Source organism: Dendrobates tinctorius, unplaced genomic scaffold, assembly GCF_039654945.1.
Source record: "Dendrobates tinctorius isolate UK_male_01 unplaced genomic scaffold, ASM3965494v1 ptg000086l, whole genome shotgun sequence".
Classification (NCBI taxonomy): Eukaryota; Metazoa; Chordata; class Amphibia; order Anura; family Dendrobatidae; genus Dendrobates; species Dendrobates tinctorius.
Genome location: NW_027361754.1, coordinates 36,501,364 through 36,522,073, shown reverse-complemented (window position 1 = coordinate 36,522,073; position 20,710 = coordinate 36,501,364). Strand labels below are relative to the sequence as shown.

Genomic DNA, 20,710 nt, shown 5'->3' with positions numbered 1-20,710 from the left:
CCCTATCGAGCAGCTAGTGGAAAGCGTCAGCAGGCTGTGTTGCAGATGATGTGTTTGGGCAACAGACACACCGCGGAGGTGCTGGCCGAGTACTTTCAGCGACAAACTGAGTCATGGCTGGGCAGTATACATCTTGAGGCAGGCAAGGTAGTTAGTGATAACGGCCGTAATTTTGTGGCAGCCATAGCCCTTTCAAAACTCAGCCACATACCTTGCTTGGCTCACACCTTGAACCTGGTGGTGCAGTGCTTCCTCAACAATTATCCGGAGTTAACAGCCCTGCTCCAGAAGGTGCGAAGACTGTGCACGCACATCCGCCGGTGCCTGTACACTCCATTCGTATGCAGAAGCTGCAGCGATTGCTCCACCTTCCCAACCACCGCCTCATTATCGACATTGCAACAAGGTGGAACTCCACCCTGCACATGGTTGAGCGGCTGTGCGAACAGAGGCAGGCCATAATGCATTTGTGGGAGGATATACGGCCAGGCACTTTGAGAGCAGACATGGAGTTGACAGGTGTGCAGTGGTCGAAGCTGAAAGACCTCTTTAAAGTCCTTCAGTGTTTTGAGGAATGCACACGGCTGGTAAGCGCAGATGACGCCATCCTAAGCATGAGCATCCCACTTATGCGTCTGCTCATGCAAACTTTGACGCACCTTAAGGAGCAGGCGTCTGCAGCCAATGTTGACGAGGAGGAAGAGGAGGAGGGAATCCTTGATGACATTCAGCCATTGTCTGCTCAGGGACCTCTCCTGGACGAGATGGAGGAAGAAAAGGAGGAGGAGGATGATGATGGGGATGATTACTTAGGGGAGGAGGATGCATCTCGTGGGGCAAGTGAAAATGTTGGCGTGGCAAGGTCTGGTACAGGGTTTGTGCGTGACTGGAGGGATGTGGATTTGCCAGAAAGTGCTCCTCCAACCAGCACTCGCAGTGCATCATTGACACCGGGAACATTGGCCCACATGTCAGATTATGCCTTGCAGATCCTAAAAAGGGACCCCCGCATTGCCAAAATGATGAACGATGACGACTACTGGTTGGCCAGCATCCTGGATCCACGCTATAAAGGCAAATTACAAAACATCATGCCACACGAGAACCTTGACTGTTATGAATGAGTCACCGTAGGAAGCAAAAGCAGAAATACAAGCTAAGTCCAGAAAACCAGAGAAGTTGGCAACTATCAGATTGCAGACCCCTGAACCTATCAACACAACTAGCAGTAGCCGTGGGGGGTTCCTACGATGCCCTAGACCCCTCGATCACAGCCGGAGAAATACATAGGCCTAAAGAAAGAAAGGGGAAATCTAAACTGCCCCAGAGCAGACCCCAAAGCAATAGGCAGCCCCCAACATATAATGACGGTGAAGCAAGATGAAAATACTAACACAGACAGAAAGATAGACTGAGCAAAGACGGGGCCCCAAAACTACCTAGATAGGAAAGGACAGGAAGGCTGCTGTCTGCAATCTGCCAAAACCCTATCAAAGACATAAGCCAACTAGCTGATATGAAAAAGGCCCTGAAGCAGCTAGGCTTCAAAAACTGAATCAGCACTCAGGTATTTTCAGAAGACAGAGCTAAATGAATTCAGCACACCCCAGCAGGGAATGGCAGAAATCCAGAAAAACAAAGCAAAAACAAAGTCAAAGCACAAAAGCAAAAGGCCGAGCAGCAAACTTGGCTTTGGAGGAGCAGGAATTCAGACTGGTCTCCAAGGATCCCACAGAGAAATCACCCGCAGGGCAGAAGGGCATCGGCAGCCTTATATACAGTCCGTAACTCCACTCAGCCAGTCATCATCATCAGCCTCAGGTGTTTGACAATCAGGCTCACTACCTTTCTTTACCAGAAGAGGGAGTTCCTCGGGCCTCAGTAATGAAGGGGAAAATGAACTCACAACAGTACCTCCCCCTTGAGGAAGGGTCACCGAACCCTCAACTACGCCACCAAGGCGATCAGGGTGAGCCCGATGAAAGGCACGCACCAATCGTTTGGCATGAATATCAGAGGCAGAGACCCAGGAATTATCCTCCTGACCATAACCCTTCCACTTAACCAAATACTGGAGTCTCCGTCTAGCCAGACGGGAATCCAGTAATTTCTCTACCTCATACTCCATGTTACCTTCAACCAATACAGGGTCTGGAGGTGCCACACCCGGAACAACAGGTTCAACAAACCTCTTCAACAAAATTTATGGAACACATTATGGATTTTAAATGTGACAGGAAGAGCAAAACGAAAAGAGACCGGATTAACAATCTCCACAATCTTGTAAGGTCCAATAAATCTAGGCTTAAACTTAGGAGAAGCCACCTTCATAGCAATATTTTTTGATGATAACCACACCATATCACAAACCTTAAACTGGGGACCAATGGTCCTATGTTGGTTGGAAAACCGCTGAGCCTTCTCCTGGGAGAGAGATAACTTATCCACCACTTGGTCCCAGATCTGGTGCATTCTCTCCACCACAGTGTCAACACCTGGGCAGGCAGAGGGCTCCACCTGCCCTGAAGAAAATCGAGGATGAAACCCAAAGTTACAAAAAAAAAGGTGACATCAAAGTGGCAGAACTAGCTCTATTATTCAAAGCAAATTCGGCCAAGGGCAAAAATGAAACCCAATCATCCTGATCAGCAGAAATAAAACATCTCAAATATGACTCCAAGGTCTGGTTTGTTCTCTGTCTGCCCATTGGTCTGAGGGTGAAAAGCAGAGGGGAAGGACAACTGAATTCCCAGCCTGTAACAGAAAGTTCTCCAAAATCTAGACACAAACTGGACTCCTCTGTCAGATACAATGTTCTCAGGAATCCCGTGCAAACGAACCACCTGTTGTAAAAACAGGGGCACCAACTCAGAGGAAGACGGCAACTTAGGGAGTGGTACAAGATGAACGATCTTAGAGAACCTATCACAAATCACCCAAATAACAGTCATCCTCTGAGAGACAGGCATATCAGAGATGAAATCCATTGAAATATGGGTCCATGGCCTCTTGGGGACAGGCAAAGGCATCAACAATCCACTAGAGCGAGAACACGATTTAGACCGGGAGCACGTCCCACAGGACTGCACAAAATTCCTGACATCACGAGACAAGGAGGGCCACCAAAAAAACTGACTCACCAGATCTCTAGTACCAAAAATACCTGGATGACCAGCCAAAGCAGAGCAATGAACTTCAGACATCACCCTCTTCTTCCACTGGTCAGGAACATACAACTTTCCACTGGGACAACACTCAGGTTTGTCCTCCTGGAACTCTTCCAGAGCACGTCTCAAATCGGGCGAGATGGCAGAAAGAACTACCCCTTCGCCTAAGATGGTAGCAGGCTTGGTCACCACAGGAGAATCAGCAAGGAAGCTCCTAGAGAGGGTGTCTGCCTTGACATTCTTTGTTCCAGGAAGAAAAGAAACCACAAAATCAAAACGTGTAAAAAACAAGGCCCACCTAGCCTGTCTAGGGTTCAAGCGCTTAGCCGACTCTAGGTAAATCAAATTCTTGTGGTCAGTGAGGACCACGACTTGATGCTTAGCTCCCTCCAACCAATGTCTCCACTCCTCAAATGCCCATTTCATGGCCAACAGTTCCCTATTCCCCACATCATAGTTACGTTCAGATGGAGAGAACTTTCGGGAAAAGAAAGCACAGGGATTCATTTTAGATGTTACAGGATCCTTTTGGGACAAAACAGCTCCTGCACCAAACTCAGAAGCATCCACCTCTACCTGGAATGGAAGTGAGACATCAGGTTGCCGCAAAACCGGGGCAGAGGTGAATCTTCGCTTCAGCTCCTGAAAGGAAGAAACAGCCTCTGGAGACCAATTTAACACATCAGCACCCTTTTCAGTCAAATCAGTCAATGGCTTGGCAATACTAGAAAATTTTGCTATAAATTTCCGATAAAAATTAGCAAAACCCAAAAACTTCTGGAGGGCCTTCAAAGAAGTGGGCTGAACCCATTCGTGAATGGCCTGTACCTTGGCCGGGTCCATTTCAATAGTTGATGGGGACAAAATAAATCCCAAAAAAGAAATCCTCTGTACTCCAAAAAGGCATTTAGATCCCTTGACATACAGGGAATTCTCCCTCAAGATCCGGAACACAGTCCGAATATGTTCCACATGAGAATCCCAATCCTTGGAGAAGATCAAAATATCATCCAGAAAGATAATCAAAAATTTATTTACAAAATCTCGGAAAATATCGTTCATGAAGCACTGGAAGACAGAAGGGGCATTAGTGAGCCCAAAAGGCATCACCAGGTACTCAAAATGTCCCTCCGGAGTATTAAACGCCGTCTTCCATTCATCCCCATGCTTAATGCGATTAAGATTATATGCCCCCCTGAGGTCAAGCTTGGTAAACCAGCAAGCACCTTTAACTCTGGAGAATAGATCAAAAATCAGGGGTAACGGATACTGATATTTAACAGTAATTTTGTTGAGGGCATGATAATCAATACAAGGTCTTAATGATCCATCCTTTTTGGCTACAAAAAAAAAACCGGCACCTAAGGGTGACGAGAATGGTCTAATATGACCCTTCTCCAATGTCTCCTTAATATAGGATCGCATAGCCTCGTGCTCGGGTACAGATAAATTGAAGAGCCGACCCTTGGGAAATTTACACCCCGGGCTCAGTTCAATTGCACAGTCATAACTCCTATGAGGAGGCAGAGACGCAGACTCATTCTCACTAAATACATCATAAAAGTCCGCCAAATAATCAGGAACATCATGCGACTGAGGAGAGGTGGAAAACACCGGAGCCTCACTAAGGGCACACCGACAACCCCAACTCACCACAGACACAGATTTCCAATCCAAAACTGGATTATGAATCTGTAACCTGGGAAACCCCAGAACAATAGTATCATGCAGAATATGCAACACCAGAAATCTGCAATTTTCTTGATGGTCTGGGGCGACCCGCATTATCACCTGGGTCCAAAACTGGGGTTTATTTTTAGCCAAAGGAGTAGCATCAATTCCCCTCAAAGGGATAGGCGTCTGCAGAGGTGTCATTGGAAATCCACAACGTTTAGCAAAATCCAGGTCCATTAGGTTTAGGGCTGCTCCCGAATCCACAAAAGCCTTGTCGGAAAATGTGGACAGGGAGCAGATCAGAGTAATAGCCAGAAGAAACTTAGGTTGAACACCCCCAACAGAAAACGTGTGTGCAAAGCATTTCTCTCGTTTGGGACAGACAGAAATAATATGCGAGGCATCTCCACAGAAAAAACACAACTTATTACACCTTCTGAACTCCTGACGCTGCTCTCTGGAAAAAACTCTATCACATTGCATAGGTTCAGACATTTGTTCAACAGGTGGCAACACCTCTCGTGCAGCTTTGCGTTCGCGCAAACGCCGATCAACCTGAATGGCTAATGACATAGAATCGTCAAGACAAGAAGGAACAGGAAATCCCACCATAGTATCTTTTACGGCTTCTGACAACCCCTTCCGAAAGAGAGCAGCCAAGGCATTATCATTCCAGGTAGTAAGTACTGCCCACTTTCGGAATTTTTGACAGTACAATTCTGCAGAATCACGACCCTGGCTCAATGCCAGCAGGGTCTTTTCAGCCTGATCAATGGCATTAGGTTCGTCATACAACAACCCCAAAGCTTGAAAGAATGCGTTCACATTAGTCAGAATAGGATCATCTGGTTTCAAAGAAAACGCCCAATCCTGGGGATCGCCACGCAGCAAAGAGATGACAATTTCCCTGACGAGTTAGGCTTCAAGGCAAAAAATAATTTACAATTATTTTTTGAAATTCAAAAATTTAGACCGATCCCCAAAAAATACATCAGGTGTAGGAATCTTTGGTTCAGCAGCATGTGAATGAGCAAGGTAGGCGGAAATTCCCCGCACTTCCGCAGCGAGCTGCTCCACACGATCAGACAATTGCTTTATCTCCACTGAGAGAAAAAAAAAAATTCCCCCTACGGCCTCAGAGATATAGAGGAAAAAATATACACACTTTTTTTTTTTTTTTTACAATTGTTTCCTGCTATTGAGTACCCTAGAATCTGCGGTTAGGCGGGTGATTCTGTTATGAATGTGTCACCGTAGGAGGCAAAAGCAGAAATACAAGCTAAGTCCAGAAAACCAGAGAAGTTGGCAACTATCAGATTGCAGACCCCTGAACCTATCAACACAACTAGCAGTAGCCGTGGGGGGTTCCTACGATGCCCTAGACCCCTCGATCACAGCCGGAGAAATACATAGGCCTAAAGAAAGAAAGGCAAAATCTAAACTGCCCCAGAGCAGACCCCAAAGCAATAGGCAGCCCCCAACATATAATGACGGTGAAGCAAGATGAAAATACTAACACAGACAGAAAGATAGACTGAGCAAAGACGGGGCCCCAAAACTACCTAGATAGAAAAGGACAGGAAGGCTGCTGTCTGCAATCTGCCAAAACCCTATCAAAGACATAAGCCAACCAGCTGATATGAAAAAGGCCCTGAAGCAGCTAGGCTTCAAAAACTGAATCAGCACTCAGGTATTTTCAGAAGACAGAGCTAAATGAATTTATCACACCCCAGCAGGGAATGGCAGAAATCCAGAAAAACAAAGCAAAAACAAAGTCAAAGCACAAAAGCAAAAGGCCGAGCAGGAAACTTAGCTTTGGAGGAGCAGGAATTCAGACTGGTCTCCAAGGATCCCACAGAGAAATCACCCGCAGGGCAGAAGGGCGTCGGCAGCCTTATATCCAGTCCGTAACTCCACTCAGCCAGTCATCATCATCAGCCTCAGGTGTTTGACAATCAGGCTCACTACCTTTCTTTACCAGAAGAGGGAGTTCCTCGGGCCTCAGTAATGAAGGGGAAAATGAACTCACAACACTTGACCTAATATTGGCTAATAAACAAGCAACTCTGGTAAACTGGTTGGTTGAGGCATTCCCAGCACACAGCAGTGGTGATGGTTCTCACACAAGCCATACGGGCCGGGGGCAGCTTGGCAGATGTGTTCGTGGTGCACACAGCAGAAGTGGCATTGGAGACAGGGGTTTCATGACAATGTTGTGGACTGATTTTTCCAGTACCGCTCACATAACTGGTAATACTGCATCGATGGAAAGTGACAAGAGACAGCAGTTGGTTACAAACTGCTTTTCCTCCCATATCGATGTTCTCCCGCACAGGTCATTCCCCTTTGACTATTGGGCCGCTAAACTGTACACCTGGCCTGAATTGGCACAATATGTTTACAGGAGCTCACTTGCCCAGCTGCAAGTGTGCTATCGGAAAGAATCTTCAGTGCAGCTGGATCAATCCTGACAGAAAAAGGACCCGTCTGTCAACCCAAAATGTGGATGATCTATCCTTCATTAAAATGAACCATGCATGGGCTTCCAAGGATTTTGTCCCACCTTCCCTTGATGACACATAGGTTGCCAGAAAAATGGCTTGCTTTGGTCCTCCTCCTATTCCGCGAACTTGACCTATTTCGCCTTTTGCAGCAGCTGAATGTCCCACATCAACATATGCCACTTTGTAAACCGCCCTAACTGGGCTGCCCCCCCCGGGGTCACCACCTAGCGCATGAAACCGTGCAAGTGCCGTTGCCCTGGACAGGTGGGTAGGCCGACTCTTGGGCGCGGGCACTGGCACAGGGTCCCTCATAGTGCAATCAAGTGTCTCTGATGGTGGTGGTGCACACCCGCCGTCAGACACACCGCCGTACTATGAGGGGCCCAGTGCCAGTACCGACGCCCACAAATGTGCCCCCCTTGCTTGGGCAGGGCCCCAGCATTTGCAATGTTTACTTCTCCCTGCTCCTCCGCTGTGTAGTCTGGGCTGTCAAATCCTTCACTGGGATTGCCACTACAAATTGATTGAACTGAAAGATGATGGGTAAGATGTAGCTATGCCCTGTCCTGCTGGCCGGGCTCTAGCTCCAGATGATCAATGGCTTCCATTTCTTATGGACGTCGACTCACAATGACATGCAGTGGTGGTTCATCATCAGCTTTCACAGTTTTCCTACTCACAAACGTGTGACATTCCGGCGCACATTTTAAAATGTGCCCTCTCATGCCAATAGAATCGCCTACGGCCTGTGGCTTCTGTCTTTTGCACTCCAGAGTTACGTGACAGATCATGATAGCCAGTGAGCACCATGTTTACATCGCTCCCTGTGATAAAAATTTGATTAAGATGATTAAGGCTACTTTCACACATCAGTTTTTTGCCATCAGGCAGGATCCGGCTATTTTTAGAAAAAACGGATCCGGCATAAATTTTGGAGAACTGTAGAAACGGATCCGTTTTTCTGCTGGATCCGTCTAGCAGGTTATATCTGTTTCCTGGGGGCTGGCCAATTGGATCTGAGCATGCACAGACTTAAAAAAATGGATCCGGTGACTGGATCCGTCTTTTTCTGGATCCGGCGCATTCCGGCGCCCATAGACTTTCATTGTGGCAAAAAGCCGGAAGCGTCGGATCCGGCGCTTCCGGCTTTTTCGCTGGAGACAAAAAACGTTACAGTAGCCGTTTTTTCCAGATGCCGGAATGAGACAAGTAGCCAGATCCGGCAAAAAACGGATGAAACGCAATGCCATCAGGAGCGATCCGGCGCTAATGCAAGTCAATGGGGAAAAACTGGATCCGGCATTGCATTTCGCCGGATCCGGTTTTACAAAAAACTCTTTCAAAACTGATGTGTGAAAGAGGCCTTACAGTGATGAAATCAACGGAAGTGCGATACAGCAAGACTTTATTCACAAAAAAATGCTTTCACAGTCTCAACACACAAATTATTTGAGGGTCAGCATCGCCTATGAGAATTGTGACGGAAGTTTTTCCCGTGAATAGTAATTCCTAGATTTCTGCAATCACTAGCCTTTATGTCAGTAATTGTATGCATCTCATTTCCTATTGTGGAGAGGCTGGACTGTATTACTGAGACAGAAATATATATGAAGATTTAAAAATAACACCAAAAGTATATAGTTGTGTACGCCTCAAATGCATTTCCTTTTTTCCACTTTTTAGATTGCTGTGTAATCCATACTGAGAACACGGAGATTTTACATGTTTAAACTATGCTATATATACCTGCTATCCAGTGATAAAGTACCCTTTCTCAACTTTGTACAATCTGGTCAAATCTATACTAGGCCTGAGAACATCGGAGTCTGCCTCCTGATCTATAGACATATATTTTTAATGTGTAAACTAGGCTACATATATACGTGTTATCCGGTGAAACGGTACCCTTTATCAACTTTCTACAATGTTGTTGAATCCATACTGGGCCTGAGAACGGCTGCCGAGCTGTTAAGCAAGCTACAGCACCTGTGGTTTGGACACAATTTTTTCAGGAATGACGGTTAGGCCTAACTCCGGAATTGCGGTTGACCTGAACTTACTGGGAAATGATCGTTTGTTCGCGGGGAATAATCTGAATCCCAGATCCCCATCACTAAAGGAGTTCAGCAAGTTATCTGCACCTGTAAGCGACAAAAGCTGGTCCTTTCAGTGTAGCGTGCATGCAGCCCTGGACATGTATGGGAATGCTAGACCTGTTATTGCTCGATCTCACGTGCCAGAGCCTCGCTTATCCCTCTAGTAAGCTTGACGCGTACTGCGGGGGCATGCCGGAGTCTCGGTTGCTAACGGAATAAAGCTGAGAAATCGCTAGCACAACTACAAACACACATACCACACCACACACTGAATCGACACAGCTTTCAAAGTGTGCATCTTTTCTTTAGGTGGCATGGTTGTGGTTTCCCGGGTGGAGTCCAATTAAGCCACAGGCTCCACTCCTGGTGGTGCCCTTTTGGACATTCCTTTAAGGTTCAGCTTTGTAATCATACTGCCCCGTAAACCAAAAACCTTGCCTTCATGGACGCTGTTTGGAGGTTCGTGGGAATAATGCCGCCCGATCAGCAGTCGGCATATGGGTCGCCCTCCCAGGGCTGTGGGGTACTCGGTACCGGGCCGGTGTCAGTGGGATATGTCACAGCAGCGGTGACCCGGACGGTGGCCCTGGGCGCCCATGTAAATGGCGTGGTATAATGGTAAAGAGTTTATATAGATAGTTTGATGCCACCTGTGGTGTTCGGCAACATAGATGTTAGGCCGACGCTGCATGCAGATCCTCTGGGACTGATGGTGTTGTGCAGCAAAGATGGTGAAGCTCCCCACAGGTAGAGCTGGAGTCCCAGGGAAGTGTAGATGTAGTGATGGGGGAAAGGCACAGGCGGTGTAGGTGCTGGTACTCAGATGTAGCGGTGCTGGAATAACTGTAGGACACCAGAATGTGCAGTTCCAAAGCTTTACTCACAGTCTGCAGGTTACACAGATGCCTGCCTCCGTGCTGTGTCCTCCGGGTCAGGACCTCAGTCAACCTCCGGGACCAAAGTAGAAAGCTCCCTTCCAACACTCCGCCAACATGTACCTTCCTGAACGTCTCCTTTCTAGCACTTGTGGGGGAAGCACTCACAGGACCGTGGTTCACTGAAGCGCCTCCTGTCTAACAGATGTTCCTCAGACTTTACTTGTATGGCAGACAGCTGTAGCCTTTTCCTTCTGGCTCCCACACGTTGATGCTGGGGCCTCCGAGCCTTAGTTGGGTACAGAGCATTTATAGCTGCTACTTCCCCCGGTTTCTGCTGCAGGAATGTCAGTGTCCCTACAAACTCCGAGACCGGAATCGGGACCATGCGCTCCAGCTAGGAGTGAGCCTTAACTCTGCTCATCCTCCAGCTCCCCTTCTCACATCCACACACTTCCCCTTCCCTGCACAGAGTGCCCTAACTTACCTCCTCCCGACCACAGAGAGCAGCTCCTCAGCAGTCAGGTTCAGAGGTCTCCCTGCTATCCTGGAGTGGGAAATGTGTTGGGTGTTGGTTTCACCACTAGAGAGATCCTTCGCTGCTCCCAAGCTTGACAACACACTCCCTAGGAGGAAGGTAATGCCACAGTGGCGACCGTAATCTTGGGGACACCACAAGTGCACTGAGGCCCAGCCACTGCTGGATGATGCTGCTGGTACATTGACCCAGACCACTACATTCCCCTCGCACTCTACACTGCTAGAATCTGACCCACAGGAAACTCAGGTTCCCCTTCCCACATACTATACCAGCTTACACAGTGACAAAGAGGAAGGTGCAGATGAAAGTGCAGGTTCCTTGAGCAGGTTGGGGGGGCATACTCATGGACGATGGCACTGGCACAGGACACCGCATAGTACGCAAAAGTTTCTCTGCCTGTGGGAGGGCCTAAACAGCCAAGTGCAGTGAGATGGAAGATGGGGACGACAAGGAGTTCAGAGTAGTGCTGGGATTCCCTAGCAAGGAGACTTATTTCATTGTTTTCAATGTTGGGACAGCAATTTTTGGGGAGCACTATACTCTGGTGAATGATATATGGGGCCCACCATACACTGGAGCATTCCAAAGGTGGACATCAGACACTGGAGCAGCATTTACACGGCCCATTATACACTAGAGTAGTAGAAATGGGGCCCATTATATATGGAGCATTATTTGGGCCCATAAGACAGTGGAGCTTCATCCATTGGGACCAACATATACTATAGCATTATGTGGAGCTCATCATATACGGTTTGAAACATTATATGGGATCAATGATTCCATATGGAGAAATATATGGGTCTCATTACTCTGTATAGTGCACTAAGCGCTGGCCATAATACTGTATGGAGTTATATACTGTCCGTTTTTGGAGGTATTGGAGAATTTAAAATGGATATCAGTCATGAGATGTAAGAAGTGAAGTATTTTTCATTGTCCTATACTGCTATTTCTCTGCCGTATCGGAGCATCATGAGCTGTGGTATGTGTTAAAGGGGCGCTCTTTGGCCCTGGGCCCACGAAAACCTGGAGCCAGTCCTACCCCCACACAAGTGTAGCCAAATAACCCCCATTTTTCAGTGCGTAACTAGTATTATGAAGTAAATTAAGGTTGACAAGCTTAAGTAATAAGAATTGATGCTTTTGGCATTCAAATGGGCACTGTAGGTGTGTTTCCTGTCCTCCTCTCACTGCCGTCTTTAATTCCCCATTGACTTACATTGGGTTTCGTGTTTCGGTCGGAACCCCGACTTTTCCCTATAGTCGGCCGATTTTGCTCGACCCGACTTTTGGAAAAGTCGGGTTTCATGAAACGAAACTCGACCCTAAAAAAACAAAAGTCGCTCAACTCTAGTCTTGATAATTGCCAATAATTTCCATCTGTTGTCTATTCCATTTGCACAACAGCATGTGATATTGATTGTCAATAAGTGTTGCTTCCTAAATGGACAGTTTGATTTCACAGAAGTTTGATTTACTTGGAATTATATTCTGTTGTTTAAGGGTTCCCTTTATTTTTTTGAGCAGTGTATATTGCAGTCATCATATTATATAGCACTGTGTACTTACAATTGCTCATTTTGCCTTTCTACCCAAATCTTTTCTATTAGGCCTATGACATCACGTGAGTAAAACAGACTAGCTGAATCCTTCTAAGCTCTATGTAGAAACAGGAGGTCAGTTTTCTATGCACAAGTTATGAGTCAAAGCAAAAGTCTATGGCAGAGGGGAGGAGAGAGCAGCTGGGGCAGGAGTTGAGGAGGGGAATGATACCGTATTTTTCAGACTATAAGATCCACCGGACCATAAGACGCACCTAGGTTTTAGAAGTGGAAAATAGGAAAAAAATTGAAGCAAAAAATGTGGTCAATTCTGTACTTAATATCCCCTATCCTGGTATACAGAATATGGTCCCCTCATCCCCATCCTGATCCATATGGCCCCCTCATCCCTACCCTGGTAGGCATGCATGGTAACCTCATCCCTGTCCTAGCAGGAATGATCACCCACACTCCTATCCTAGAATGCATGGTCCCATTCCTATCCTGAAATGCAGGGCCCCCATATTGTCCAAGTATGCATGGCCCCATCCCTATCCTGGTATGCAGGGCCCCCATCCTTATCCTGGTATGCAGGTATGCAGAAAATATATATAAAAAAACATTATACTTACTTTCCTGGTGCTAACTCGCAGCATCTTGTTCCGATGCCAGCAGCTGCTTTATGCTTGAAAGCAGCGCATGGCAGGGACATCATGCACTGCTCACAAGCAGAGCACAGCTGCCGGAATACTCATTGCTATTCAGTAGCGCGCACAATGTCAGCCACAGCCTTCCTGCATCTGCCGGGCAGTCACGTGTGCCGCTACTTAAGAGAAATGAATATTTACCTCTCTTGGCATGGAGAGAGGTGAATATTAATTTCTAAACCAAATGGTAAACACACTGGCGCTCCTGAAAAAATAATAAGTGCAAGCTTAAGCTGCTGGAGCTTAGACAGCTTCTGTGCCTGATCTGTCTAAATATAAGAAAGAAAGAAGGCATCGCGCTATAACTATAGTAACCAAGCAAGCACATACTAACACAATAAACAAAGCTACGTAGCAATGAGCAGTGCGTGTTGTAAGGAGGTAGAGTGGACTAGTAACGAGGAATTGCTAATGGTGTGCATCGGTAACGTGATGACTGTGTACTGTGGGACCAGCCCCCACTTGCATAGCAATTGCAAGGGTCAAGGAGCATCTCAATAACATTAAGAAGGGTTTCATTGGACACCCCCTCTCCAGGTACTTCAGGGACTATCATCACAAATCGACAAAAGGTGTATATTTTTGCGGCATTCAAACCGTCCGCAAAAACATCAGAAGCGGCGACTATGTAAAACAAATGTCACGGGTTGAATCCAAGTGGATTTTCACCTTGGACTGTCTAGCCCCCAGAGGCCTTAACCACGAGATAGTTACATGCCTTCTCATGATGTTATTTAATACACTTTAAAATCGTATCAACGGATCTTTTTTCCGGTATTTTAGTTATTTGCAAATTATTATGCATTTTTATGCACATGTAAATCTTCCCTTTTTACGTATTCCTGTCCACCTATCTCTTTTAAGTGCATCTCACCTTCACAGCAGGTCTCATGTTTTTACCTGGTATAATATACACAAACACACATGTTTATGCTTAACTGTAGCATATATATTTTTTTAATTTTATTATTGTGAAAAAATTATTTATATATATATAAAAAAACTTTTTAATCTAACACACGTTATGATTTTATTCAGTTCTTTTCACTGTAGGTCCATTCAGGATGAGGTATTACTCATCAGTGCTCCGGCTCATTGATGTCCAATTGGAAATAAAGGAAATTAGCATATTAACTATTATCTTTAAAATTCTTTACTCTAATGGTGTTTCCTTTATCTGCACCTCTGACGCTATACATTCTCATTCTAATGCACAGTCAGTACCAGGACACAGTCGGAGGGCACAGGTCTCCTTATATATATGGCTGGGTCCAGCTGGGTCAGCTGCCCTGATAGAGAAGGTCTGAGCAACTTTGAAACTCGTTGGTGTATTGGCCTCTCTGAGCTCCCGTCCTTTAGTTTTTGGTGACGTCACCCAGACCACGCCCCCTCCAAACACCGCCACTGCTCGGCGGTGCCTTGCTGCCGAAGTGCGCCACCGGTCCTGACATTCCGACCCACGGAGGTTGCGGGGGTAATCTATCCCTGGGGGGATGCTCCCCGGATTCCCTCTCATCCTCCCTCCACTGTATTAACTCTTGCCAATCAAACCCATGGGGCATGGATATCCACGTGTCCAACTGCACTTCCTTGGTACCGACTTCATCATACTCCGGACTTATAAATAGCAGTGTAAGAGGGGGCCAGGACAGTAGTCGTAGCCGAAGACACCGGGGCTCTGGCGTCCTGACTTCCTCCCACAGAAAAACCACCAGCTTCTACCGGTGTCCATGTTTGAGAAGCTGGTCCACCATCAGGGATTCCACAGCAGTGCGACCCAGCTCCTTCACACTTGTTTCCAGTGCACAGGGTTGAAATAACGGACACAGATACCAGTTCTGATGCCAAATTAACGGTTTTACTTTCTTCTTCAATGGTCCCGGACACATCAGTTACATTACAGTTCACACAGCCTTCCTCCTGCTCTTTCCCTTGCTTACTTTCTACGTCCTCATGCACATTCCGGGGTAGTAGCGCCCTAGGCGGTACCGCAGCATCACTCCAGTCAGACCTCAATACATAGGGGATCCCGTTCATCCGCTTTGCCTCAGACTTCCAGGCTTCAGATCTGCCACATGGTGAATCCTATGTTCCCTGCACGACTCTTGGACCACTCTTTCCTTTCTACTCCTGCTGCTGTTGCAAACTGCAATTTCCACGGGTGCTCCGTTCTTATTCAGCACCCGTCTGCCTGTGCCCGTGCTTCTCTGCTGCTTCACAACGTTACGCAGCTGCTGCAGCGTCCTGGGCCTAGAGCCCTTGTGGACTTTTCAGGCATGCTTTCCCCTCTGAACTATTCCTACAACCTACACTAACTTAACCCACATCAGCTCCTCCTACAGTTAACCCTTATCCGAACTATCTAACAACTGCACCTAACAAGGCCCACTAGCGTACCCCCATCTAGTGGCCCTTTGCAAAAATACACTTACTCATTCTATGAATACTATATACTACAAGTGCCCCCCTCTAATGTTCCCAAAGGATGCACTAACTCTTCCTAATCTATACAGAAATACAAAGACATAATATGGCATGCAACATAATATAATACATCATGGTAACACATAATGTGGCAATACCAATGAACAGGAGGTAATACACCATCCATAGTGTAGCAGTACTGAAACATCATAAGAAATATACATTATATACAATACACATTACTGTTAGAACTCCTTAAAGGGGAGGTAGCATTAAAGGGAAATTCTACTCAATCCCTTACAGCGGTACACGTGACCAACCCGGTGGCTGACACTGCGCACTACTAATGCACGCGCAGTCCCAGTGTGCAGAGCACTGAGTTTTCCGGCAGCTCTGCTCTGCTTGTGAACAGCACATGATGTTCCTGCCATGTGCTGCTTACAAGCATAAAGCAGCTGCTGGCATCGGAACAAGATGCTGCGAGGGAGCGCCGGTAAGGTAAGCATAATGTAATTTTTTTTTTATGTTTACTGATGGGGCCATGCATACCAGGATGGGAGTGGGTGGGAGCCAATCATAAGGATGGAACCATGCATACTAGGACCGGGGTTGGGGGCCAATCATACCAAGACGCTATTAAAGAGATATGAATATTCATTGCCCTCCATACCCATGTGTGTGGAATGCAGTGAATATTTTTCTCCTTTTAGCAGCGGCACAGGAGTTAGCTGCAGGCGCCAGCTTCAGCCTCCTGTGACACGCTGCTCCGCCAGTGCCACTCCCCCACCTCCCCACCACAGCCAGAGCCAGTACATCCCGACTATAAGACGCACCCCCCATTTATCTTCACATTTTTGGAGGAAAAAAGTGCATTTTATAGTCCGAAAAATACGAAAAGTGCAGGGAAAAGAGACTCCATGATTCTACTCATAGCAGAGAAAAGAGAAGAATTAACTTGATAAAAAGGGAAAATGAGCAATTGTAAGTACACAGTGCTGTATAATATGATGACTGCAATATATTAAGAGGATATAGGGCTTCTTTAAGATCTCTACTTTCTGATAGGTACAAGCAGCAATATACTTTCTCAGACCTTATTTAATCTGATCAAAGGTAAACATACAAGATGGGGTGGAGGTGAACTGTGACATCACCTACTGGGAACTGTGCAACCTGTGTTATCTACTGTTTATAGTCATTGTACAGGAGGAGGAAGAGGTGAACTGTGCCATCACCTATTGTGAATGGTGGATCCTGTGTTATCTGCTGTATATAGAGGAGTTATCAGTCATTGTACAGGAAGAGGAGGCGAGCTGTGACATCACCCACTGGGAACTGTGGATCCGGTGTTATCTACTGTATATAAAGGTATTACCAGTCATTGTACAGGAGGAAGAAGAGGAGGTGAGCTGTGACATCACCTCCTGGGAACTGTGGATCCTGAGTTATCTACTGTATATAGAGATATTATCAGTCATTGTATAGGAGGGGGAGGAGGTGAGCTATGACATCAGCTATTGTGAATGATGGATCCTGTGTTATCCACTGTATATACAGATATTATCAGTCATTATAGAGGAGGCGAAAGATCTAATCGTCAGTGCAAAAACTGCAAGCGGTTTGATTTATTTCCTTTTACTATAGAAATTAATTTGGAATTTTGAAAAATATGAGGAATTAAGAAAAAGGTAAACATAGAAATCTGACAAGAGGTCGTTATCTAGTAGGCTATAGGCACCCTATGATTTTGAGGAGCTTTCCAAAAACTTTCTCTGTAAGCAGGAATGTAATAACATGTATTCATGCTACCAGGGTGCCCAGTTGCTGCTTGCACTGATGGCATGTCATCCGTAGTTAGGCTTCAGGTGGTTGAAGTCGTAGGAAATGCTGTCAATATAATGCATGTAATCTTTCAGGATCCTTTTAAGGACTTATAATAAATAAATCTAAAACATAAAAACAAGAAGCAAAGTAAATTTAATGCATAATGAAATGTTTCTCCATTTTAATCATAGTTTGCATTTTTAGGAGCAATTACCTCTTAGCTGTCAATCATCCAGACAGGTGGACTTGGATTCTATGTGACCATGTGTAGCTACAGAGAACCCCAGGCATCCATGTATTGACGTCTGTCATTCTTTCTTTGTACTTTTTTTTAGATTCATGATGCAACTTCGGGAACTTCACGGAATTGAGATACTGAATTCTTGCATGAAATATATAAAATAATATCCAGGACATCTGTGTATTCGCAGCAGTGTTGTCCCCTGTTGATCAAGCCCAATTGCAAAAACGATTTTTCGCCCAAAGAATTTGCATTTAAGGAAAAAAAAATGTCCCCTTAGGTGTCAATATTTTTTAAAGGATCACGTTTTGTGTATCGTTTATATGTATTTATTATTATACTGTTATTTTATAGCAATGTACAAGCATTTGGAGGCAATTATAAAACCAATAAATACAAGTTTTGATAATATGATGTCTTTATTTTGAGTATTTGAGAAGAGTATGTATTGGACGGCTGGTCATTGACTTGTATAAGTTATGATCATTGTACCATAAAGCCACCTGGGAATCAAATATTACTTCTGGTTGATCTGCACTGTAAGTATCTCCCTGATATTTGCCCCACCATGCAAAACAATAAAGGGCATCTGTCAATAGGATCAACCCTCCTAATCTGTCTACATGGACATGTACAGTAGGTCATATCAAGATACCATTTTATTCATCTTTTTATCTGTAATCCGATGTCTTATTCCAAAGAAATCCACATTTGTTTTTATAAATGAGCTGATAAGATCTATAGGCAATGTAAGGAGATGGACATGTTGCCCATGTTCCGCCTTGAGGAAACAAGTTTTTTTGTATTGTGTAACGTGAATAGTGATATTCATTGATAATGTTTGTATGTGTAGTGATCTGTGTTGGTGATGATGTTGTGTTATGCCCAGCAACAGATCGGTAACAGAGACAGTTTGAGTCAAGTTTAGGACTAGCCCAGAGTGGGAAAGGCAATGAGACACAGTTTCCTGGTATTGAGGTAGAAACAGCCCAGAGATTGCAGAGAAAAAACCTCAGGTCTAGTGTGAGCAGTGGTGCATGCAGTGGGTGTCAATATAGCAAGGGAGGAACTGCCTGAGCAGATAATAAGAGCCTGGAACAGAAGAGATAGCACAGAAGTAGGCAGCAGTACAGAAATGGTGTAGAGACAGAGAGAGTGAAAGAAAGGCTTCCGGCCTCAGGCCCCGATATTCTATCAGTACGGTAAGAAGTCTTTTCTCAGAGAGATAATGGAAGATCAAATTAAAGGGATGAAATAGGAAGAGAATACATATATGGAGTCTATGATTCATGTGGACTGGACTTTGTAAGTGTGATTGAGGAGTCGTACAGATGAACCCCACTGCGTGGGGTCCTCATTAGTCAGCTAGGAACTGAGAGTAGCTGTGAGATACCGTAGAGTTACACCTCCACCATTGTGGTCCTCACAGAGGAAAATGGAAGCTCCCAAGATAGTGTGCTGGGCTGTGCAAAGATTAGAAGTAACTAAGAAAGATGGAGTGTTTCCAGGGAAGATGTGTGTGATGCTGTCTCTTGTTGTTAAAGAAATGTCCTTGAAGATAAATGCCTTCTGTCTACTGTATGTAGTTCATACTGAGTTATTCTTGCACAAAGAGTATATTTTGTATGGTGGTGTCCCTCATTGAACTGTGACACATCTGGTCCTGGCAAACCAGCAACATCAGTTACACGCGGCCTGCACAGTAAAAGTCCACCACCCGCCAAGACCCCCACTTTCATTTAATGTGCCAGGGCACAGCAGACAAGTACCAACTAGAGCCATGCTACAGCCGGACATAGATCTGCCAGAGAATCTTCCTCCAGAGCTTATTTTGAATGAAAGTGGCATTACCTGTGGGGCCGTATAATCTTTTCCAGGACTCCTTGCTCTGAAGATAGTTCGTAATGACATTGGCTGGATGTTTAGGGTTATTGTCCTGCTGCACAATACATTTGGAGCCAATCAGACGCCTCCCTGATAGTATTGCATGATGGCTAGGCATCTGCCTGTATTTCTTCACTGTGTATATGTATATATGTATTGTAGTAGACTGGCTCACTCAGCTGAGTTCGGAGGTAGACACGGGAGCAATGTCTCTTTAAGATCTTCACTGGTTTATTATATATGCGGCTCACCCGTGAAACATGAGTCTTTTCCTCTCAGACTCCGACAGGGTCTGAGCAGCACATGCAAGACCTCTTCAGCTTGTAAAATACACAGAAAAAGTGAGGCAGCCCATGCTTCCTTAAGATCAAACTTTCCAAGACCTGGACTGGAGGTACGTGAGCAGCTGACCCCACCAGCTCTTTCAGCTGCTCGTAAAACTTGGACCCATAATCCGGGCCCATTAAAATACCTCTCAGCACTAAGTGTGCTGGAGCCTACTTCTCCGGATCCTACATCACCGAGACTTGACATCTCGGGAGCACATACCTCCCATCCACAACTTGTCCAGCTGCCTCCTTACAATATATGTGTGTGTATATATATATATAGATAGATAGATAAACATGTATGTTACTATTGTATAGCATTCATGAGGGATGAAGACGAAATCAAGTCAATAAATAGTTAATATTTCCAGATGGAACCTCTAGTACAGTTTAGCATTAAGCTCTTTTACATGTTTATTATTTATAAGGAAGCCTATGCTGTAGATTAATAACGAAACGTTCTTCCCTCCCTATATGTGACAGCCACCACTAGTTTGTATTTATTTTCTCCAGTCGTTATCAGATACTTCCCTTCTACGGCTTCTCTGCTGTTGCTAAGCAACCTTTGTTCCAATTGATTCATATATTAGTAACTGATTGCTATACACTTCCTAAATCATATTCCAATGCTCCAATATTGTCCTGCACTGTATCACATAATACATTGGCACATTCATATTCTGTGCACTATATACAATTGGAATTCCAGGTCGATGAAATATGCAGATGAAATATGTTCTGTGTATATGGGGGCAGATAACTGAGATGGTATCCTAAACTTACAAAATTATCACTTTGTAAACATATTCCAGTCACTGTGTCTGGCCCCAATTATAGCAGCATGTCTGATCCTTCTTCTCAACATCAGGTGTCTCTTAAATGGTAAATACACATTTAATA

The 20,710-nt window shown here is 45.3% G+C and overlaps 1 protein-coding gene across 1 annotated transcript in view; it reads left to right on the top strand.

Annotated features, from left to right (window-relative positions):
* TTC12 (tetratricopeptide repeat domain 12) overlaps positions 1 to 18,006 on the top strand; it is a 168,561-nt gene extending 150,555 nt beyond the window's left edge. The window contains exon 22 of the mRNA XM_073585303.1: positions 17,692 to 18,006. Within this exon, the coding sequence (XP_073441404.1) occupies positions 17,692 to 17,761 (70 nt within the window). The 3' untranslated portion in view covers positions 17,762 to 18,006. The remainder of the gene's footprint in view (positions 1 to 17,691) is intronic.
* The last annotated feature ends 2,704 nt before the right edge of the window (positions 18,007 to 20,710 follow it).